The 23,996-nt window shown below is 37.6% G+C and overlaps 2 protein-coding genes across 3 annotated transcripts; one reads left to right on the top strand and one right to left on the bottom strand.

Moving 5' to 3' along the window:
- The first annotated feature begins 57 nt into the window (after nt 1–57).
- On the top strand, nt 58–19,214 carry anpeplb (alanyl (membrane) aminopeptidase-like b). 2 transcript variants are annotated; one of them, XM_016674571.1, is made up of 20 exons: nt 1,234–2,764; nt 3,314–3,456; nt 3,550–3,683; nt 4,140–4,260; nt 4,473–4,627; nt 4,793–4,906; nt 5,932–6,075; nt 7,088–7,153; nt 8,117–8,182; nt 8,295–8,440; nt 9,492–9,571; nt 10,630–10,763; nt 11,853–11,908; nt 12,301–12,448; nt 12,658–12,746; nt 13,254–13,364; nt 14,951–15,118; nt 15,246–15,386; nt 17,143–17,206; nt 18,444–19,214. In XM_016674571.1, the coding sequence occupies exons 1-20, from the start codon at nt 2,157–2,159 to the stop codon at nt 18,594–18,596; spliced, it is 2,841 nt and encodes a 946-aa protein (XP_016530057.1). In that variant the 5' UTR covers nt 1,234–2,156; the 3' UTR covers nt 18,597–19,214. The 2 variants fall into 2 exon arrangements, with proteins under 2 accessions (XP_016530058.1, XP_016530057.1); XM_016674572.1 differs by lacking the exons at nt 15,246–15,386; nt 17,143–17,206; nt 18,444–19,214 and adding an exon at nt 13,454–13,484 and having other exon boundaries at nt 58–2,764; nt 14,951–15,090.
- Nucleotides 19,215–19,656: 442 nt separating this feature from the next.
- arpin (actin related protein 2/3 complex inhibitor) lies at nt 19,657–23,851 on the bottom strand. Its single transcript, XM_007558530.2, has 6 exons — nt 23,321–23,851; nt 22,882–22,957; nt 21,945–22,077; nt 21,563–21,769; nt 21,195–21,358; nt 19,657–20,649 (listed from the first exon to the last, which is right to left on the bottom strand). Exons 1-6 carry the CDS (start codon nt 23,599–23,601, stop codon nt 20,641–20,643), a joined length of 870 nt encoding a protein of 289 aa, XP_007558592.1. The 5' UTR covers nt 23,602–23,851; the 3' UTR covers nt 19,657–20,640.
- Between the last annotated feature and the right edge of the window lie 145 nt (nt 23,852–23,996).

Here is a 23,996-nt window from a genome sequence, read left to right as displayed (position 1 = left end):
ACCACTCCAGGAATAAATGCAGGAAACCTCAAAGTGTTTTCAAAAACTGCGGAAATGTTCTGCTGTCTCTCGACGGGCCACGTTTTCACACATTGTATACATTGGCAGGGAAAGGTAATTTGCTCCCTTTGTTTTCTTAGATTTCCTTTTTTTTTTTTTACTGTGTTTCTCTCAAATACAGAGTAAACACAAAATGTATTCTTAATGTATTATTCTACTCATTAAGAGAAAAGGGCTATCAAAACCAACTGGCTTATTGTAAAATAAAGTAAAAGTTGATTTCCACCTTGGTAAGTCATTGACCAAGAGTGACAATATTTTTGGAAACCTTAGTTCAATTTCCCCACCTGCCACAGACCTGAGTACCACCAAATGTATAGAATTCAGAAACCTGTGAAACGGGGCACGTCTGACAGCATGAAGTAGGCTAAAAACTCTCCATGAAAACATTCAAAGTAATTTCTAATACGTTTGGACTCCAGGGATCCACGGCAAGAGCCGTAATCCACAAAAGCGGAAAACACAGTTCAGTGGTGAACCATCCCAGATGTGACTGGTCTACCAAAATTACTTTGAAAGTGCAATGACTCCTCATCTGGCAGGCCACAAAAAAATCTCAGAACATCCAAAGCACTGCAGGCCTCATTAAGGTTACTGCTCTTAACAGTAAGAAAGAAACCAAGCTAAAATTCTGCTAAACCAAAACAAACCAAAGGTAAATATCAAACATCTTGATGATCCTGAGACTCTTGGTAAAATATTTTGTGGATTGATGAAGAAAGTGCGCGTGGCAAAAAGAACACCATGTTGACAGTAAACCAATGACGGTGGTCATGTGATGGTCTATCATTTCTGTTCTACCAGAAAATCTCAGTGGAGAATCACAGAGACCAGTCAGCAACCACAAGCTCAACTTCACTTGGGTTCTAGCAGGACAATGATCCAAAGCACCTGAACAAGTCAACCTTTCAATGGTCGTAAACAAAATTAAGGTTATGGAGAGGCCTAGTCATCTAATTGACCTTAACTTTGCAAAGCTTCCATTCTGGCTGAATTAAGATCACTTGAAGGAAGAGTGGACCAGAATCCCTTCACCTGGATGTAAAAGACTTTTTGCAAATGCTTGATGGGAGTGGTTCCTGCCAAAAGTAGGATAAATACTCACTAGGTGTAGAAATTAAGTATTTTTCCTTAAAAAAAAAAAAAATACTTAAAAAACAGACCTGCAAGGCGGACAAACCTTTTTCACAGCACTGTAAAATATTGCCTAAATCAAAAAAACTGAAACACTGTCTAAGCTCATGCTGTGTATGTCCCTACAACTTTTTGTCTGAAATGGGAACATCTGGTCTTCTCACAAACAACCACCCCTTTCTATGTTTTCCTTGTTTGCTGATTTGTAACCCTACGTGAGAAATTCGAGCACAGAGGTGATGGTGGTCGAGCCTCCCTCAGGATGAGCCTTTGCAGCCAGTCCTCTTTTTTTTCCCCCGCTCTACTCCACCTCTTTCATCCAGCCCCCTCAGACATCCTTTCCTCATTTGCGTCTTGTTTGCTGTGAGTTTGTCAATCTCACAGAGCCTTTCTTACGGACGCGTATCTTTGGAAACCTCTGCAGCAAGGACCTGCTTACCTGTGGATGGGAACCCTTGGGGGGGACGCGGGCACGATGATGGCAGGCTGAATACCTGGACTCCTGCTACAATCGGAAGAGGCTCATTTTCTTTCATGTCACGACAGACACTTGGTGATATTTGTTTTTACAGTTTGTGCTGTGTTTATAAATAGGAAAAGCGAGGAAAGTGTGATGGTTTGGAAACTGCAGCCTTGCCTGAGGTTTACCTAACCCTTACATTAGTGGTAGGACCAAGTAAGCGCCTCCAGATGTGTGAGAGAGAGCACTGCCTGACTATCTACAATGAACATTGCCCTCTTCACACTCCAACACTTACTCTTTGCTCCTTTGGCACTGCTCAGGTTAATGCTTAATCCAAGCACAGACCTATAATTTTTAAGGCCAAGCCCTGTTTATGAGGGAAAAGTAAGGTGGATGCCTTCAGATAAGTTGGTTTAGTTCACAGGTAGACACGCTCAGAGATTCAACTTCAGCTGCGACGCAAAGGACGCCTCACGGGTGGCCAGAGGAAGCTGCCACAATGCCAGGAAAATCCACCTTATCCAAAGCTTTGGCCGTCGCCTTCGCTGTGCTGACGGTTTCTGCCATCGGTGGGATGATCTCCATGATGATTGTTTTCGAGATACAGACTAATAACCTAACCATGACTGAACTCCCGACCGTCCCGTCCACAACCCTGGCCCCGCCGCCGGTCATGCGGCTGCCGAGGTCCCTGATTCCCGAAAGATACGAGATCCTCCTCCATCCTCAGTTCTACAGCAGGATTGTGGAAGAGGTGAACGTCACGACCCCAAACCAGACGCTGTTCTTCAATGGGAGCTCGACCGTCTACTTCCGCTGTCACCAAGCAACGAAGCACATCTTCCTCCACAGCTTCGAGCTGAGCGTGTCGCCTCCAGAGGTGATAGACCGCGACAATAACAAGAAATTAAGCGTCCTCTCACACCAACAACACGATGATGAAAGTGACTTCTTGGAGATTGAGATGGAGGAAAACTTAAAGACAAACGGGAATTACAGTTTGTCTCTGTCTTTTGATGGAGAAATATCTGAATATCTTCAAGCACTGTATGTGAGCAAATATACTGAAACCGACCTTGACTTTGTAAATGACACAATACAGGAAAGGTAAGTGATTTTTTATTTTTAAACTATAATGCTCTTTTAAACTCAGCTGTTACAGATAAAGTACAAAGATGATGTATGGAACAAAGAAATGTTTTGCTATTTGGAGAAACAATATGTTTTTTAAAAAATACTTCAATATATTAAAAAAGAATCCAGTTTCATCCTAAGGAAAATATTTCCATGTGGGGTATTAGGCTTTCATACCATTAAGAAAAGAAACTGAGAGATTTAAAACTTAAAAGATTATAAACCTGTGTGACACTCTAAAAAAAATTTCATCAATGGAAAGATTTTTTTTTCTTAAAAAAGTAAATATTCTGAACCTCCTTCATGTTTTTCAAGTTCACAAACTATCTTTGCTTTCTTAAAGTAAGTAGTGATAACAAAGTCTTGCACTGTTTGGTCTGATTTGATTTCTAGACTTCATGAGATAGTAAATAAATATCCCCATATTTGACATTTGATATATTATGTTTTTAAAGTATAAAATGCATCCCTGTTTGGCTTTAATATTATTCTTTCGATTTTACTACAATGTCTTTTTCATAGATTCCTTGTAGCCACAAATTTAGAGCCAACAAGTGCAAGGAGATTGTTTCCATGTTTCGACGAGCCCGACATGAAGGCTGTTTTTCAGCTGACAGTAATCCATAGACGGGGTACAGAGGCTTTGTCAAACACACGGCAACAAAGTAAGTAAATAAGTACAATGAGCAAAGAAGGTATACTAATTCTTGGATCTAATGCAGTGACTCATGCTGTTGTGAATTATCTTCTTCTTGCAGGATCCTCTAGTATAGATGAAGAGTGGAAATACACACAGTTTTTTCCTACGCCAAAGATGTCGAGTTACTTACTTGCCCTCACAATCTCAGAGTTCAAGTTCACTACATCCCCAGAAAACCGTGTGACTATTAAAGTAAGTAAGTCTAAGAAATAGCTTGTTGTTCAGAATCTGGGTTTATAAATTAATTGTTAAACAATAATTCTCTTTATTAATTAGTTAGAAACTTCAGTCATATTTGTAGCCAACAGATAGTAAGCCTATTATTTTGACCAGAGCTGAAATGTTGAAAGCAGGAAAAACGGAAAGGAGAATAGTTGAGCAAGTTTCTGGTGGTTAGATGGGTCTGAGTATCTCTAAAGCTGCAGCTCTTCTGAGTTTTTCTCAGTTTGCAGGTATGAAAATTGATCCAGCTAGAATTGGCAACAGAGACATGATCTCTCGGGGCTGTTTTGACATTAGATGAGGGTCTAACCCAGGATTAGATCTGTGGTCATGATATTATACCTGGTTTACTTTGTACAATCTTCTTTCTCTTTCTCACGTTTTGAAGAAAAATCAAAATAACATTTTTGTGTTTTGTTTATGCAGACCTATGCCCGTCCCGAAGCCATTGACGCCGGACACACGCGGTATGCCGCCGAAATAACTGCAGAGATCCTCAAGTTCTACGAAGAGCATTTTGACCTGCAGTACGGGATGGAAGACCTCGGTAAAACTACGATTTTAAAACTTGATTGACAGACTAAGGCAAAATGTGACAAATTTGTTTTATTTCTTTGATTGATAACATTTTTTTTTTAATCTTTAACCACTTTCCCTAAAACCACAATGAATGCCACTATATAATTTAACAATCTGTCAAAGCAGGCTCATACAGGTTGTGTAACTTATAATTTGCCCATATTTGTATGTGTCCTTAAGCTCAAATTGCTCTACCGGACTTGGAACCGTTAGCCATGGAAAACTGGGGACTTATCACTTACCAGGAAGGAGCCTTGCTCTATGAGGAAGGAGTGTCCTCATGGCTGCACAAGGAAGTAATCACCACTGTCATTGCTCATGAGTTGGCACACCAGGTAAGGGGGAAAAGAATTGTGTGTGTTTCCTGGAATGACACACACACACATTAAAAAATGTTTAATACCTCCTGGACGTATTTACTGCCATGAAAAGTTGCATCTTCTGTAGGTACAGTAGAGTTTTGCGGCAGATTGACTGCTGAATTTTTGTTTTGTCAACAGTGGTTTGGAAATCAAGTGACGATGAAATGGTGGAATGAAATTTGGCTGAATGAAGGGTTCGCCACCTACATGTCCTACCTCGCAGTGGACCACGCTGAGCCGAAATTTCAAATAGTAAGTTCAGGCTGGCCGTCCCCTCATCCACTGCTAGTTGCTCCCAAAAGCATCAGTGCATCAGTTTTTTTTTTTTTTTTTACCAAACTACCTCAATTCTTATGAAAACCACCAGACCTCCATTTTCTTAGGCTTTTATCATCATCCCAGACATGTAATCTGATGATCTTTGGTTTGAAGCAGCTGTCATTTCTCAACTCTTTCATCCAAAAGACTCCTTCATCTCTGACTGACTGATAAGAAGTCAAAGTATTTGACCTTTACTTGGGTCTTTAGCACTTCAAACATCTTTAAAACTTTAAAGGTTGGTTAAATCTTTCAACTTCTCCCCTGAAGCCTTTAGAATATAATGAACCACAGGTTGGATAAAGATATGTCATTTCTATTTTTTGACACTATAGGACCTAAGTAGACATAGATATCTTTTATTAATCTGCATTTTTGACTGATCTCTCCTTTCATGTTTGAAGACTGCTAAAGTGAAGAATGTATATCTTTGATGACATAGGGTGAGATCAAATATATTTTGTATGTCAAAATTTGACCAAATTCTGTCATTGCTTCAGCAAACTTTTGCCTCAATAATCTACTTCCACTTTGTACACTTTTCATCCATCCATCCATTTTCTATACACCCTTGTCTCTTAGTGGGGTTGGGAGGGGTGCTGGTGCCCATCTCCAGCTAACGTTCTGGGCGAGAGGCGGGGTCACCCTGGACAGGTTGCCAGTCTGTCGCAGGGCAACACAGAGACAGTCAGGACACACACACGCTCTCACCTAGGGAGAATTTAGAGAAACCAATTAACCTAACAGTCATGTTTTTGGACTGTGGGAGGAAACCGGAGTACCCGGAGAGAACCCATGCATGCACAGGGAGAACATGCAAACTCCATGCAGAAAGATCGAACCCAGAACCTTCTTGCTGCAAGGCAACAGATCTACCAACTGCACCACTGTGCAGCCCGTACACTTTTCAGGTGTCATTAAACAGCCTTTTTGTCTGTTTTATGTTTATTTTTTTAAAGAAAGAGAAAATGATTATGGATGACCTCCATGCAGCGTTTGAGGAGGATGCTCTGTTGACATCCCATCCTCTCAGCGCTCCACCGAATGACGTCCAGACAACTGGTGAGATCCTCGGGATGTTCGATGCTATAAGCTACAGTAAGGTAAAGTACCACACACATCACACACACATGCTTGCTTGTTTTTAATTTTTTTTTTGGTTGAGCTTTTAAAAAACATGCCTTTTCACATCATTATGTGTTAAATGTACATTTGCGTTTGAAGTGTTTCTCTGGGTTGGGAGTTAAAAGAAAGTTGTTTATTTTGCTCAAACACATTCAGAAAAATAATGAAATTAGACAAACTGAAAAGTCTTGAATTTTTTTTTTCAAAGCTGTGTCTAATCAGCGTAGCTTCAAGCAAAAAAACATCAGAGGATATAAAGAAACAATTTTGTCCGTGTCTTTTGTAACCAGAAATATTTATAAACAGACAAAGTTACATTTCTTCTAATAAGGATGAAGTTGTGGTAGATTTTGTTCAGTTAGCTGACCTGCCTGCAGGGCTTAGCAACAGGTGGGGGAGGAGAAGTGCTGCTAACTCTAAACACAGGGAAAACTCCAGGGACATCGTCACCCTCCTATTAAGTACTTTAATTCACCAGTATGGTGAAGTAACATTTTAGGCAGTTTTGAAATCATACCTTTTAAAGCCTTGGTGTACGCTGATGCCTCTAACCAGTCCATGACTAAACAGATGTACTTATTTCATAGGGATGAAAATCTTTAGTTTTATGTTTTTAAAGTGTCACCAAATTCAAAAATATTAAAAACATGCACAATATAGACAATTTTTAGCAGAAAAGATGGCAAAAGAAAAAAAAAAGTTTTTATTTGGATCCAATTGGTTACACCTTTTACTTTGTAAGAACTTGTAATGGCACTGGACCTAAATTGCTGGTGCAAATTAGATGAGTTTGATAGTGTGGTGAAGATGTTTTGGAAAATATCAGTTTAATTTGTCTTTAATGTTAATTTGTCCTTTTCTGTTTTGCTGAGGATCAAATGTTTCCTTGCTAATATTTCTTGGAAAGGTCTCTATCAGATTTCTCTTGTTTTTTTCTTCTGAAAGCTTGTGTTGTGTTTATAAGAAGCCCTGGTTTCATGTACTCTGCAGGGGGCCATGGTGCTGAGAATGCTGGCGGAGTATGTGAAAGACAAAGCTTTTGACGACGGCATCAGAGTAAGGCACCCATGTCAAACACATGAAAATGATGCTGCACTTCTTACAAATGCCTTGTCCTGTTAAATAATATTCATTTGATTGATGCTAAACAAGCTATGGAAGAAGAATAACTCACAATTGTTGATAAATAGCTACAAGAAGAAATTTCTTCATTTTTAAACATCCACCATTTTATTTCTATTTGTGGGTTTTGAAATAAATAATAATTTAAAAAAATGCAAAAAACAATACATTTATTTCTGTGGCGTGATTTTTACATCAACTTGTGGAAGTTGATGTAAAAATAAAAGCACATAGCTTCCAACTTAATGTCAAGAAGAATGGATCCAAGTAAATTTAGTACTAGTACTCTTGCTGTCATTTTCAACAAAACACATGTTCTTCATTGTTTTTATCCCAAGTTAACAGAAGCCATTGTGGAAGTCTGAAAAGCAACAGGTTGCAGACGTCTGGTTCAGATGAGTGAGAGTCTTGCACGTATTCTCTGGGACTCAAAGGTGGCCTCTGATCCCTTCATCATAACTTTGTCTATTTGGAGTTAAACCCAGACAGCCTCTGGTCCAAGCACAAACAGTATCCAGACATTTCCAGTTCACCATACTCAGATGAATCATACCAAGGCCAGAAGGAAACCAGAGCAGAGCAGATTTCTAATTTGATGAGTTGGCCGAGTGTCATAATATCACCAACTATCGAAATAGTGTTTCTGAATTGTCTGCTTGTGCAAGCAGGCTTGCCAAGTGTAAGACGGGATTTGAAGGTTCTCTGATTCAGTTTGGTGTCCAATATTGCCAGCGTTGTGTAGACCGACTTTCTCAAAATGACCAATTTCAACTGTAAATGTATGCTGTGCAGAGAAACAGTAAGGTTCAAGTCAGATTTAATACTCTGATTTAGACAGAACCGCAGAAGCGTAGAGCTTTATTTCAATGTTAACTTTTGTTTTTTCCTGCTTTTTAGGAGTACCTCAAAACGCACAGAGGAGGAAATGCAGACCAAGAAGACCTGTGGGTCTTCATTCAAAACGTAAAAAAAAAAAAAAAAAAGTCTTGTGGTTTCAAACAGCGATTGCATCAAGTATGAACATCTGAACTCAAACGTATGGCTACGTACAACTGGCTTGTGATCATCTTTGCAGGCCCGTAATAAAGAATCCAAGCCCACAGTTCAAGAATTCATGGAAAATTGGACCACTCAAATCGGCTATCCTGTCGTCACCATCAACACCATCAGCGGATCGATCAACCAGAAGCACTTCCTCTACAACAGCTCTGCTGTATCCAAGTATGGGCTCTTTTTTTTTTTTTTTTACAATTTTTTTTTTGACCATTTAATGGAAAACATGGTGACAGTGAAGCCAAAGTCCAGTCTAAATGAACAGCAATAATCAGAGCTGTTTAATGACTTAATCTTTAAAAGTAGTAAAGCTTTCTGTTATCTCTGCATATTTTATGCATATTTGACGGTTGTTGGTTTAGTCATAATTTTGAAAGTCTTCATTTGTACCTAATATTTTCATGTAATATTAAAGTTACATGAAAAAAAATTAGTGTTAATATTAAAGCTATAAAATCTTACCAATGGTCTTAAAACTATGGAGCAACATTAGAAAATTAGTAAGGGATTTTTTTTTTCTGTTAATGCTGCTTGGGGGCCCTTTGAATGTCACTGGATTGTGACAATTAAAAAAAAAGGTCAAAACTAATATGTAATTGTATAATTTTGCTTCTTACTTCCAACAGGTCTAAACTCGCTTCATTAGAAGCTGTTATGTATTACATGTATGAGCCTGTTTCCATGAAGTAGCAGATGGCTAGCTGAGCTTTTTATCTCACTAGTTGTGATCATGTGTCTTCTGTTAAAAAAAAAAAAAAAAGTTTGGCAGAGTTACAATGTGCTGAATTTCTTTCTGTCAGATTCGGTTTTTAAAACACAGAAGGTCCCTGCAGGCCAATTTGTTCTTTTTTTTTTGTCTTCCTGTCAGGCCTTCATGAAATCACTGCTGCTGATTACAGCTGAGTATACCAGAATGTTTCGAGTCAATGTTTGTTTTTGTTTTTTTCTTTAACTCTGTACGTCATGAAACCGCGGTGGAATGATTTAGCAAACTGTGGTCTGGTTTTCATTTTTTATTCGACCCCTCCTGCAGCTGCAGCATAAAGTATCGTCACTGTGCAGCAGACCTGATGTCTTTTTGTTGTTGTCTGCAGACTTGTCTGTGTTCTGTTTTCCTTAAAAAGCCTTAAAAGACTGTATGCTTCTGTTCAGACTTACTTTCTGCACTATAAGCCCTTTGGCCACATTTTAACATATAATTATTTTTTTCTTTGTCTAGTCTATTGTGGAAGATTCCCATCACATACACCACAAATATTTCTGAACCGAATGATTTCTGGCTGGGAGAGAGAGAAAGAGGTAATGTGCAGGAACACACAGCTAACACCCCTAACACTCACACAGAAATCACAACATTGTCCAGAATTGTTTTTTTTTTTTTTTTCCTGTTCTTAACCAATCAGATTAATCCAGACCGAAGAGACGTACAAAAAGGCTTTGCAGCATTTTTGGTTATTAGCCCATCATTCATTTGTGGTAAAAAAGAAATGGACACTTTACTTCCATTCTTGAGGGTTATCAGGGATTAATATAACAAACTGACTTTAAGGGTTCGATTAGGACACAGTTCATCCTTTTAAAGGCTTTATAAGAGAGTTTCTAATTAAAGGAATCTTTAATTGATCACCAACTTCTTTGATTACCTCAAAAAATGTCTGAATTTTGTCCGTTTGCTGCTCCAGAGCATTAAAGTATCTTTTACCACAATGCCAGTGACCCTAGTGAAGCAATTGTTGCTCTCCATGAATCTGTGAAGAGTAGTTAGATCTTTTTCCAAATAATCTAAATTCCAGTGTTGTAAAATGAGAAAGGTCATCCAGAAGTGGAAACAACATAAAATGGTTTGCCAATGATGTCAGGATTGGACATCCCAGAAACAAAAGTCACACCATGCAATGCTACAAAAAAACTGCAAAGTAAACCAATATCTCAATTAATTAGACTCAAAAACATAAGTGCATAAGTTCTCCAAGTTGATATGCAATAAGATGATCAACAAATAAATGGACAAACCTCCGTGACATTTATATTTCATGACTAAAGATAAGGGGAGAACAAAGAGGGAAAAAATGTTTATTTTACTCTAGATATAGATATAGCAATCTTAGATATAATCTTAGCTTTATATCTTAGATATAAACCAAAAATCATCTCTTGAAAAGACATCTGCTTTGGGTTTGGTGTTTTGTTTGCATGCAGGGCTGTTTGGGGGATTGTCTTTGTGCCCAAAGGCCTGAATTGTTATAATTTGTCCTGGGAAACAGAACTGCTCTGGACTTATTTGGTGTTCTTTTCCAAAATCTACAGTTTTGTGTTGAGTTTTAAAATGTGCTCTCCAAACATTTTTCTCGGAACAGACGGGATGGATGAGTTAATTTCAAAGAAAGGAGAGTGGATCCTGGTTAACATCAACACCACTGGATACTACAGAGTCAACTACAACGTGGAGAACTGGGATCGCCTGCTGTGGCAGCTGGAAACAAATCCATCTGTGAGTTAGCAGCTGAACTAAATGCTTTCCAGATTATTCTCACTAAAACATTTTACCAGACAAGGACAACACTGCACGCCTGTCCTTTAAAAGGACGCGATGATGAGCTTTGGATTCATGATCAAATCCCTCAAGTGAACAGATAGAAACGAGGAATGACCCAGGCAGAATCTGAATTAAGTTGATTGGCAACTGTAAAAGCATCTGAATACTAAAGATTTTTCAATGTCTGTACTTTCTACACACCTACAAAAAAAAAAAAAGAAAAAGAAGTAAAAGCTTTGTTCTTTAAAGGTGGAACACAAGACTGATTTAGGTCTGGGGAGCTACATACTCCCAAAAAATGTCCAGGCCTCATTCAAAACTTTTTCTACAACTGTTGTTAATCCTGAACAGATGATGTCCAACACAGCCAACTTACACACACACACACACACACGCACACACACACACGCACGCACACACACAAACAGCAAACCGTCAGCCAACGCTTTCAGACTTACGAAACCACAGGATCGTACGCCGGTCTGAATCTCGCCCCTGTATCACCAGTCTTATGAGCACTTTGTTAATTGGAGCATTTTTTTTATGCTGCCAGGTTAAAGTCCTTATTTGGAAAGTCAAAGTAAGAAAAATAATGTTTAACCAAATGCAAATCTTTTATCTTAATTGCGGTCCACACTTCCAGAGAAGAGACTGGCTTCTTAAGAAGTTTAGAAGGTGTGTAAGACGTAAATGATGGACAAGAAATGACCCGTCAATTTCTGCAAAGAGAACACTAAGAAACAATTAGACAAGAATAAACAAAATCCTCTTTCAACATGACTCCACATTGGTGGACAGGGCAAGATCCATAAATGGGAGAACTTAACAAGGGGGAAATAATTGCTCGGTTTCCTGGAATGTGCCTGAGGGACATAAAGTAAGACTAAAACACTCACAGTTTTTTTTAAATGTTTTCAAAAAAATTCAGATTTTTCCATTTGAATTACAAACCGTGCCTGGGATTATTCTTGGGGTTCATATCAAAATATGTTTTTGGGATCCAGTTGGGTGCTTCGTTAAAACACTGAATTCTCTCATTTGCAGCGCATCCCTCTGATGAACCGAGCGCAGCTGGTTGACGATGCCTTCAACTTGGCTAGGTACTGAAATCCTTACATCATTTTTCACAAATACTGAGAGGAAAAAGTGACACAGGGATTAAAGGATATAACTTCAGAAGTGAAAGTATTGGATTCGATTTGACCCTGGTTTGTTTAAAGAGGAACTGGTTCCAGTTCAAAGCAACACCGAATGAGGAAATGGGGGAATGATAATGTCCCTCTGAAAGATTTTGCAACCTGCTTTGATCTGCTGATATACGTTTGTAAAAATGTGTCTTAAATGATTTGTTCCCAAACATATTTGACTTGAACGATGATTTGTAGGTTGAGCGACAACGCACCCATTTAAAACAAATCTCCAGCTTAATGAAACGACGATTACTCTTCAGCAGTCTCTGCAAACCGTCTCTACCGTCCTCTATTTTTCTCAGGGCAAAGCAGGTCGACGTGACTCTGGCTCTGAAGTCGACCCGTTTCCTCCGTAGCGAGACGGCTTACCTCCCCTGGGAATCAGCCATCAGGAATCTGGAGTACTTCATCCTGATGTTTGATCGTTCCGAGGTGTACGGCCCCATGCAGGCAAGCGCCAATAAAATGCTGTTGCTTAATATAATAAAGCAAGTAGAACATTCTCTTGTTTTATTATATGGGGTTATCTTACAACCAGGTTCAGTGGATATAAAACCATTCTTACTAGTTTACTCTTAAAGTTGATCAGATGTTAGAAAAGCATGACCTGGAAAGTCTGCTGTAAATTTCTCTCTCTCTCTCTCTTTCTCTCTCTGCAGCTTTATCTTCGTCATCAAGTAGAGGAGCTTTATAACTTCTTCAAAAACCAAACAGACTACTCGACCGTCCCAGACGATCACTCGTTACAGTAAGCAAAAATCTACTTCACTCCGTCTGGAGCTGCTAAACTAACAGGTTAAAGTGGAAGAGTTCAGGTTAATCATAACCAGATTTGCTTGTTTGAGGTCTATAAAATTCACAGCCAGACACTTTTTTATGCTGAGTACTTTGGTACACAGGGCACTGGCATCCATCTTGACAGCAGAAGCATGCAAATTATATATTGGTCAGGGATTTCATTTCCTGCTTTTTTTTTTTTGAAGCAATTATTAACCTCAGCCTTCACTGTATGACAATTTTTTTTTTTTTTTTTTTCCTTTTGACACACTTTTCGTATGAATGTTACTAATTTTACCCAAACTAGTTCTGAGGAGAAAAGGTTTGACGATGTTGCAAACATGAACTTGAATTAGTCATTTAGAAAGACAAAAATACATCATTGAAATGCGCAGTTTATTTAAAGTTGACTCTGAAAAGCGTTTAAATGTGTTTGTGACTTTCAACCGTTGGGTTCTGTCTGTGATGTTATTTAAAGGCACAACCAGATCACTGCCATCGAGGTGGCCTGCTCCAATGGACTCCCAGATTGTGTGGAGATGGCTACAGAGAAGTTTGCTGAGTGGATGGACAGAAACGACACCAACACGTATGGTTTGAGATGAATATAACTTCTCTGTTTTCTGAAGAGCCATAATTTGACGGTAACTGTAATATAGCATCCCTTGCGTTCTGTAGCTTTGCTCTCTCCAGCAGTGATTTAGAGAAGGTAGGTGCTGTCTGCTCACCTTTTGTGTCTTTTGGTGTCGCGGCATCGTGGTTTATTCTAAAGCTGCACCACTCTGGATTTTAAAAATGATTGCTTTATTACAAAATGTGAAACTATCTGCTAAAATTTAACTAACACGGAACTCCGATGTTTGTTAGTTTTGTTGCTGTAATTTTCTCCAGTCAGTTTTCTGAAATGTCTGCAGGTGCAGCTTTAACTATCATTGCATGTGTTGCATATGCCGGCTTAAAATGTGGTTGTGTATCAGTCCACAATTGCATGTAATTATAAGCCATTTCAAGCAGTTGTGGGGAGAAGCTGATACGCAATTGCGTGTAATGTTAGTTTGTCAGTAGTAGCCCGCAACTGCTTGTTAGTGCATGTGATGTTTGTGTGATGTACTGGGAAAAAAACACAAACAAAATGAATCTCTTCTACATTTTCAGTCTAGAATATTTGCTATTCTCATCTGATTTTCCTTGATGTAGAAGCATTTGGTATTTTATCTGAAGGCTTACCCCCGTTTACGTCCAAGTAATGATTAAATTATTGTCTTAAAACATAAAACAACCCAACAATGTAAATCAGAACAGCTGGCGTATTAAGTGTCCTCTTCCATAGGAGTTCAAAGGACATGATTATGTGAACAACCAAGAAATTTGACTTCTCTTTTCAAGTGTCTTTACGGAGGACAGATATAGAGCATAAACATATAAACTTTAGAGGAAATAAAATAATAAAGAAAAAATATGTGCATGTATTTTCAGCCATTTTAATAAGAAAAAAAGAAGAAGTGTTGTGATGGGAAGTTTGACGTCATATGAAAACACAGCAAACAAGACGACCTTTATTTTTTCCACGTCACCTCCAGAGCTAACTCTGGTGTGTTTATCTGTCTCTGCTGTTTACTGAAGAAGTTTCTGACAGTCAGAAAATCTGTGAGGTTTGCTGGAAGCTCAGTGACGAGGCAAATCCCTAATCAGTAAGACAAGCCCGTAGCATCTCCAGTGATCACAGTTAGTCACACACACTGGTCAGTAACAAATGTGCGTGACTAATTTAACGACTTTCAGATGAGAAACTCAGCAGTTTATTACTGCAGTTTCTATACGTGCAGCAGCCATGTTGGATTTTAGGGCAGATTATTGAGGGACTTTCCAACATTTCAAGCCAGGATGTGTAACTCAGGAGAAAAAGTTAAATTCTTGAAAAACCTGATTGAGATCAGATCGAATACACTTAAAGAAACATAAAATCACAATCCAGAGTTACTTTATTTTAAGACTCGGTCTGTAAGCGTTTGAATAGATGGCAGAGCATTCTTCACAACATTATTGTTGTAGAAAAAAAATATCCCGCGGGCCTGTGGACGAGCTTCTCGAGAGCAAACAGTCTGAGTCGACAGTTCTGCATAAACAATGCATTTTCAATCAGTGGACTAAGGCATTTTTCTGTTTGTTATTCAGCATTCATACCAATTTACGGTCTGTAATCTACTGCCAAGCTGTGGCCGCTGGTGATAAGAAAGAGTGGGAGTTTGCCTGGGAGAAATTTCTGAACTCCACTGACACCTCAGAGAAAGACCAGCTCAGAAAAGCTCTGTCCTGCACCAAGAAGACTTGGCTCCTCAACAGGTGATGAGAATAAATAAAATAAAATAAAAAAACACTTTCATAACAGACACGCCTGTGATAAGGTGAATTACAGTAATGCCAAGTGTTGTGAAGCAGACACTGAATCAGAACCTTCCTTATCTTACAGATACCTGTCGTACACTTTGGACCCAGATAAGATACGGCTGATGGATGTCACTTCCACTGTTAACCACATAGCGCAAAACGCCGCGGGCCAAGCGCTGGCTTGGAACTTCATCAGAGCCCACTGGGATTACGTCAGTCAGGGGTAGGTCCGATGTTTGGGTCAGAAGTTCCTCTGAAATACGTAATTTCCTCAGAGGGTGGAGAGGAAGGAGCTGTGTAATTCAAACTACATTTAAAGGGGACTCAGGGTCCATTTAATTATTGAATTGAATCAAATTATGTTATTCCCAAAAACGTACACCAAAGCTTCCAGCTGGCCATTATGTAACAAACACTGATTATTGTCTAATTGTTTTGGGCAACACTGTTGTCCTCTGTCACTTTTTAAAATATTTTCTTTAGAGGGCTTTAAACGTATTTGTGATTTTGAGCTGTAACCATGGGGAGGAAAAAACAGTCAAAGTTCAGGAATAGAAATCAAACTTGGACAAGAAAAACTGGAACTTATCTTTTTTGAAGCAGCAAATGGTTTCACTGTGTTAAGAGTATCGATGGATCCTGGGTTTTGTCTGTGGGAAAATTAATATTTGGCACTACTAAGAATTACAAATTTGTCAATAGATGTTTAGCAGTACGGCTATTATGTTTTAAAAATATCTAATGGTGAAAAGTAGAGTACGGGGTAAACACTGTGTATTGACCACACTGATAAAGAAAACGCCATTAAACAGCATATATATGGTCAACACTGCATTTTTTAGCTACAAATAAACATAAAGTTTTGCAGGACCACCAACCAGCTGAGTGGCTGGTCCCCAAGCGTTCCTCTGTCAATGTTTATCTTGGTTCTCAACTCCACTTCAGGACAGGAGCTGAGCCAAGAAGACATCGGTTACCGTTCCTTCAACCCGCCCAGGGAGGCGTTGTTTACAGAGGCTTCGTGACAATTTAATCGCCCGTGTTAAAGCGAAGTCATAAAAATTAGCGTTTCATACGGTGGCTTACAGTAAACCTGCCCTGTGTCGTCAAGGACAAAGGTCTTGAAATTTAATCAGTGCTTATCAAAAGCTCCTCACCATAAAGTCTCCACTGTTTACGCTGTAGCCAGGAAGTCAACAGATTTTGTATCTAAGTATTTATATAGGCACAGGATCCAAGATTTTATTGAATAACCAGTAGTTGTTGATTATCTAAACTTCAGGGGTGTCAAACTCATTTTCGTTTTGGGCCAAATCAAGATGATGAATGCTCTTAAAGGGCCGGTTGTGCCAGGATGTATTGACAAAACCCACAACCTGTTAAAAGTCAATGAATTCTTAAAATGAAATAATGTTGAACATCTTTTCAGTCCCTCCAGGATTTCAAGATTGGTTTGTGATTTAATCAAAGTGTTTTTGTGGTACCATTTTGGAAATATTTGTGATAATTACGGTCATTTATGACAGTAAGTGTAACTTTTTATTACTCACTGTACAGATCATGGACTGTAATCTGACATCAATTAAGGCCGAGGCAGCTGTTTCGTACAAGCAAAGACGTTTTCCACAACTTTTGAAAAAAACTCCCAGTTATGTATCAGCGCAAAAAAGTATGGGGATTTGTTGATTTTGTGTGAATATGCAATAATTCGCAAGAAACTGGAGGGACTGAATGATATAATTTGTCAGTAAAAATTGCATTGATTTGATTGATAACATGATATTTAAGCACACTTAGTATTTAGTCTAGAATTTAGCAGGCCACATAAAAAGCCGGATTTGGCTCACTTGAGTTTGAAGCATGTGAACTAAAGTAAATTAAAAAGCAGATATACTCCACCCTCTACTCTGCTTGATTTACTGGTTTCTTCAGCTTCTTCACTTGTTTTTTTTTTAAATGCTGTTGCTGCTGTTTTTCAGGGATGCTGCTTCCCTGGTTATGGGTGTGACCAGAAGGTTCTCCACACCTTTTGAGCTGCAGGAGGTAATTAACTCACATTTTATCTGCAAATGTTGAATAAATGCCACACCTCGAACCAGGTTTTATTCTGATTATCTGCTTTTGCGCTTGCATGAGTAAACCAAAGCGCCCTGACACCTAATCGATCACAAATCTGTCCCATCATGACCGGTCCGGTTTAAGATAAAGTTTGGTATTTATTTATTCATTTTGTTGAGTCTTGAGTTCTGAGCCTGAATTTAATGAGTTATCAGGTTTATTTGTGTTTATCCAGATGTTTCCTCATATTACTTAATCAGCTGAATGTGTCAAAGGTCACTTATCAGAAATGTTATATAAACTGTGATGACAAAGTGAGTCTATTGGTCAAAGTTTGGCTTTGCTGAGGTTTGTTCTTGTAAAAAAAAAAAACTAAGTAGGTCATATAAATATGTTATAACTTCAACTCTTCATTTCTCTTCTGAATTATTTGTGAGTGGTTTATAATTTTTAGCATCTGAAATCATATTTCATTATCATTATTCCACTTTATTAGCTTATTGAATGTTTGCACTTTTGAATGAGTTTTCTTTGTGTTTGACATGTAAGTAGCAATTACTTACTTACAGCTTTTCACATTATTCACTCATTTTCACCAGAGAATTGATGATTATGGTGTAGTTTTAGGTGTCGTTTTATTGTGTAGTATAATCTAGAACTTTTATTTAATCTATTTGTTCCACACTGGTTAACACAATGGTTCACACTCAACCATCTTTTGTTAGATATGCTGATAACGCTTTCACAAGTCTTATTAATAAACCTCATTTTACAATAAATCAAAGTTTTTAACAATTTTGTAGCTGTATTTTATGTTTCAATCTTCTAAAAATGTGAATTTATTTTTCTATTCAAAAACACACACACACACAAATCATTTCCTTGGTTTTGTTCATTTGTCTCCTATATCGATAAGACTTTTGAAAATAAATTATTTGACATCACCCAGCTATTTATCTAATTAGTAACTTTTATCTTTAAGATTTGTGTATTATGTTTAGTTAAGAGTCTGGAAAAGGAATTTGGTCATTACAGTAAAATCAGACACGTACACATCTTTTCTGCTTTCCACAAATCTCTGAAATCTTTTGGACAATATGTTTGCAAAAGATTATAATATTTCCTAATGATTAGGAGTAGTGTCACTGAAGGTGAGGGCTCTTTCTGTCGGATTTAGCTTCCACATTTTTGTGTTTTTAATCACGTCAATTTGTGTCTCCAGCTGATTCGCTTCAGGGACAACACAGAGATGAACGGCGCTTACAGAGCCACACTTCAGGCCATCGAGCAGACCCAAGTCAACATCCAGTGGGTCCAGGAGAACCACGACGCGGTCCTGGAGTGGTTTGAAAGAGAGACTGCCAATCTAGAATAATCAAAGCTCCAGATGTTTTGCGGCCCATCGGATCAGCGGTTAAACCGGTTTTCAGGCGGCTCTAGTAAATCTAAGTAGAGATGAAGTTAAAGGATTTTACACATTTCCGTTTGATCAGACAGAAGTGGTGTGATGTGTAGCACAGACAACAAGAGAGGTGTGCTCTTGTTTGTGTAAATAACAATGAATATTATTTATAGTATATTCAATGCAAATAGTAAAAACATAGATTTTATTCCCTTTTATGAATTGTGTGTTTCCTGCTGGAACGTCAATCCATTGGTAAAGATGTTCTTATATGAGATTTCTTGTGTGTGTTGCTGCTGATTTATATAAATTTAATGAATATACTTTTTTTTTCTTTTACGGACTGACAGTTTGATTATTATTTTACTGTCCCAATACACAACTTTAGTTTAAAAAATATATATAATAGTAATCCTCACATAACCGGTCTCCATGCTGCTGCTGGTTCCCAAACACACACAAACATCCAGAATAACATCTGAAAGTTCGCTTGAGCATTGAATGTTGAAATCAAACAATCCAATTACTGTTATTGCATTCATTTTTTTTTTTTTTTGCTGAAATTGTTATTTTTAATAATAAAACATCAACAGCGAGCCGTTTCATTTGGTCTGTGTTATTTTAGTTTTAGCAACAGGAAATGCCACGCTGTCCGAGTCTGAACTGAGATTAGACGTAATCAGACACAACTTGTTTTAATTACCAGTTTGTTTTTCGAAGGATTCCTTCGTTGCACAGCCAGCTTGTAAGCATGTAGGATGATTTATTTGGGCTCTCAAAAGCAAAGTGAACAGACAGCCCAGGGTGAAAATTAACTCTCCATCACTTTTACCACTGATTTCTGTCTGAAGGTTTAAAAAAAGATTCCTAAGCTCCAGAAATGGCCCTGTGTTGTGTCCACAAGTGAAAAACAACTTAGTATAGGACTTCAAACCGGCTATTTTGGCACTTTGTTAGCAGCACCTTCACAAAGACATATTCCTGTGGTTGACCAACTTTAAAAGACTGGAAACAGGATTTACGCTTCAACAAGCTAACAATCATACTTTATTGGTATTATGCTGAAGAGATGAAAACAAAGCAATAAAGTGTAAGGAAATGTGGTGCATGCTGCATTTTTTTCACATATAAAGTGTTTTGAATGTTTGTGTTTTACTCCAATGCCTCTAAATAAAAAACGGTGCAAGAAAATGGCTTCAAAAGTGAATTAGTAAAGGGAGGGAGAAAGTTAAGGAGAGGTTTAAAGCAGATAGTTGGGTTAAACAGCAAAATCCCAAACTTTCAACATGTCACAATCCAGCATCGGCTAATGGAATGACTGAACTGTTCACAAAAACTGAAAATCAAGTGTAACTTTCAGGGTGGGGGGGTTGCAGATAGTTGGTTTAGGCTGTAAACAGATTTGTTGTTTCTCAACTTATCAACTAACCTATTTTATTTTATTTTTTTTGTCATAGTATGCAGTTGCAGTTCAAATACTTTAAGGAAAATTAGGACAGAAGCAGTCAAACGTTACAGATTCAGGAACAATCGACTTAAAAAGAAACGGTGAAAATTTAAACTAGGCTGTTTGTGATGAAGGGTTTTGAATGACCTTCAAGATTTTGAGAAAATCTGGCTGCTCGGAAAGAGACTTTGAACTTTTCCCTAATATGGAATAAATTTGGGAAAGAAATCTTGTCTTAGGTGCCTGAGCTTTATTCTCAGACAAACGGAGTAAAAACAAGAACTCGAAGAGCATCTGTTCTTCTCTCGTCTCATCACAGAGGACGATGTGAAAGAAAAAAAAAAAGAGAAAAAGAAAATAACTTTGTAACAGTGATTAATGACGCTATTCAGGCTGTGTGTGGTAGTCAAATTTGTATAAACGAGGCCATTTAATTCAAAAGATAAAACAAAAACATACTTTTTTTTTATTGTTATTTTTTTTTTAAAAGCACTGCAGCTGCAATCTTCAGAGTCGATGCAGGATGAAAACCGTTTAACCCTGAAGACCAGATCAGAACCCACGTTGTCTTCAATCGTCCTGGAGAGAAATGCAGATCAGCTTACGAGCAATAAATCCAGGCACATGCAGAACTCCTATTAAAAAAATAACTAATAGGCAAATATGATTGTCTATTTGCATGCAGAAATACACACTATAGATTACTACTGTGGCAGCTGGTCTCTTCCTCTTTAAGCATTTATTTACCAAAGTCAGAAGTCATTAAGTGAGGCTCAAGTCATGAGTGAAGTACTTATCTTGCTAAGCATTAAAATTCCTATTCCATTTTCCGGTCAATTAATCACAGAAATACGTCATACTAGCATTATTTTTATCTATTTCAAATAGTTTATTATTTATTACACTAAAATGTGATTAAAAGTTCAAAGTAAATGTAATTTTAAAAACAATTACATACAGAAATGTCAGATCTTTTGGAACTAAATGTAAATAAACGTTTTTCTAAATGCTAGATTAATCATAACAAGAAAAGCTAATGAGTCACATTTAATAAAAAAAACATGAACAAAACTAAAACAACAAACAAAAATTAAATTCAACAAATAATTAGATGTGGTTCTGACCCATTCGTCCTCCTCGGCTCCCTCCCCTGCCGCTCCAGGCCCCTGAGAGCTGCTGCCGTCTGTTTTGTTGGCCATTATCTTGTCGGTCCACGAGGCGCCGGCCTTTTCATCTCCAGCAAAGTTGCATTTGGTCACTGTCCCGCTGTCCACTTTGGCTAAAGAGACTGTGAGATAAGAAAGTCAGGAATGTGGTCCATGCTGCACGTGACGCACAGCAGAGGTTCAAAAAACAACAGAACCAATTATTTGAGTTCTTGATCATTACGTCTTTGGTTTTTAGGCTTGTAATGTGGTAAATTTACTGCACAGCTAAATAAGCTTTTTTTTTTTTATTATGGGAGCCAACTAAATAATTAAAGCACACTGACAGATGAAAGGACTGTTTCCTCTGGTCTTCAGTCGGACTTCCTGTCCCGTTTCCAGCTCTGTTTTGTCCATCTCCGACTCTGGGTACCAAAAGGCCCAGCTCCCAGCAGGTCGGAGCTTGTCCGTGATTTTAACCAGCTCGGTTTTGTTGATCATCTGCGACAGCTGATCTTCAGTCAGGCGGTCGGACTCTCCTTTGGCTTCCACCTCTGCACAGACAAAAAAAAAGAAGCATGTTTAAATCAATTTAATTTAAAAAGGTGACGGAAAATAAAACAATTTTTCCCACAGTGTGAAAGTTTGTTTTTTTCTAATCTGATATGCAGTTCGCACCAAGATAATGGTGAGGACTGAAGATACACAAAAACTGTGGTCGTCACTCACTGTAGGAGGACATAAGGAAGCCTGTGTTGACCTTTCTGGTGTCGCTGAAGTTCGGCTCCACCTCCTTCCCACTGGCTTCGAATTTCCTCTGGTGGATGCGTCCGGGTTTGATGTACAGCACGTAGAAACGTACCTGACATTTTTTTTTATTTTTATTTTTTTAGAAGATATCAGGAGAGAAAACGAAGAGTAGTTTAATTTTCATCAGTCTTTGCTTTTAATTTTGGTTTGGTTTGGCTCTGGTACCTTCTGAATATATATATGTTTTTTATATCTTTATATCAATCAAATGCACCCTTACAGTAGAGCCAACTCAGCTTTGCAAAGCTTGGATAAATTCCCTTATAAAGCTGTTTTTACAAATATGACAACAACTCAAACCTTTAGTTATGTCATATTTTTTTTAGCAATTAGCTTTGGTTTCATATTTGCTGGTTTTATTCACATATATATCTTCTTTAACAAAACAAATGCTGCACTTCAAGAACACCTGCTGTGTTAATTAAATTAAACGAAAAATAATCCAACAAAACAGGAATCGAAATAAAGAATTAAAGAAAAATCATACTGAAAAAAATAATAGTAAGGTAGTCAAATGTAATCTAATATGCAAAAGTAAAAAACACAAAAACAAAATAAAAAGTAAAAGCGTCAAATAAAAAAATTAACAGAAATAAACATAAATGCATCAAATAACAAAAAAGACATAGATTACAATCTAAAAATAAATTTAAAACATGCCAACCTAAAATAAAACTAAAATAACAAAGAATAAAATCAAATCAAAACACATTACACCACGCTAAATTAAAACAACAAAATAATTGAATTTTTAATAATTTTATGAATATAAATAAATTTGAACCACATGTAGCCAAAATTAATTAGCTGAAATAAGAGAAAATATAGTAAAATTATATAAATAAGTCTGGTACACCTTTTGTCCGTTGACATCACTGATTGAATGTCTGGAAACATCCATCAGTTTCCCCTCCAGAAGAATCCCAGGACCACTGAGAGACAGCAAAATATCAAGTTTGAATTGAATGAGTACAATTATTGTCAAACTGATCAGTTATTACATTTCAATTTTAAAATATGTTTGGTTTGTAAAGTACTGCATTAAAGGTTCTAGCATATTGATGCGGATATAAATGTGTTGATGTTTTTGTATTGTTGTATAGGTATCTCAACATTATCTCCTTTAGCACTTTGCAGATTACAGCCGAATTGTTTATTTTTTGGAGTTAAAGATTTTTAGGATATACATAAAAGCGTTCTGCTCTTAATGTTAAGAGCAATAGAAAAACTGTGATTTTACTATTGGGATTTGGTGAAACTGCACTTTGATGGATTTATTAGTTTGGAGCTCCTACCTTTCATACGAAGAAGGACACCACACACGGTCAAAACTCTCATTGTGCACCGGTTTGTTCTGTAAAGACGTGTTGTGATAGATTCTGCTCATTTTTTTTAAACGTAATCTCAAGTTTTTCTTCCCTCTCAGGGACTTTTTTCCTGTTTCCAAACTTCCTGTTCCTACATGTAGCTGTGCTAGAGCGAGGTGCGCTCGTTTTTTACGCCTGCAGTGCCGCCAGATAAGTGCAAACCAAAGATCGAAACAAGAAAGGTACAACGGAGCATGACTGAATAACATGTTTTATTTAAGTGGATTTTAAATGCGTCATTACATCATGCAGTCTTGTATGTGATATTTTACAGGGCAAGTTTTATACCTCGTCACTATTTATAATGAAAAGTTATTAGAGAAACGGACATTGATGGATCCCAGGTACTCTTAATGTTATATAAATATGGGAACATAGGAAATGTTATATAGATCTGTAGTTTTTATTTAACATAAATTACAAAGAACAAAATAACAGACAGATCTATCTATCTATCTATCTATCTATCTATCTATCTATCTATCTATCTATCTATCTATCTATCTATCTATCTTCTATCTGATGATAGTTGAGTTGCCTCCATCAAAACAGGACTTTTAAGGTGAAAATAATTAAATATTCAGAAATACAAGAAGCATAAAGT

Source organism: Poecilia formosa, unplaced genomic scaffold (genome assembly GCF_000485575.1).
Source record: "Poecilia formosa unplaced genomic scaffold, Poecilia_formosa-5.1.2 Scaffold97, whole genome shotgun sequence".
NCBI lineage: Eukaryota > Metazoa > Chordata > Actinopteri > Cyprinodontiformes > Poeciliidae > Poecilia > Poecilia formosa.
Note: the sequence above shows the minus strand (reverse complement) of the source record. Positions and strands in the feature narration are given on the sequence as shown.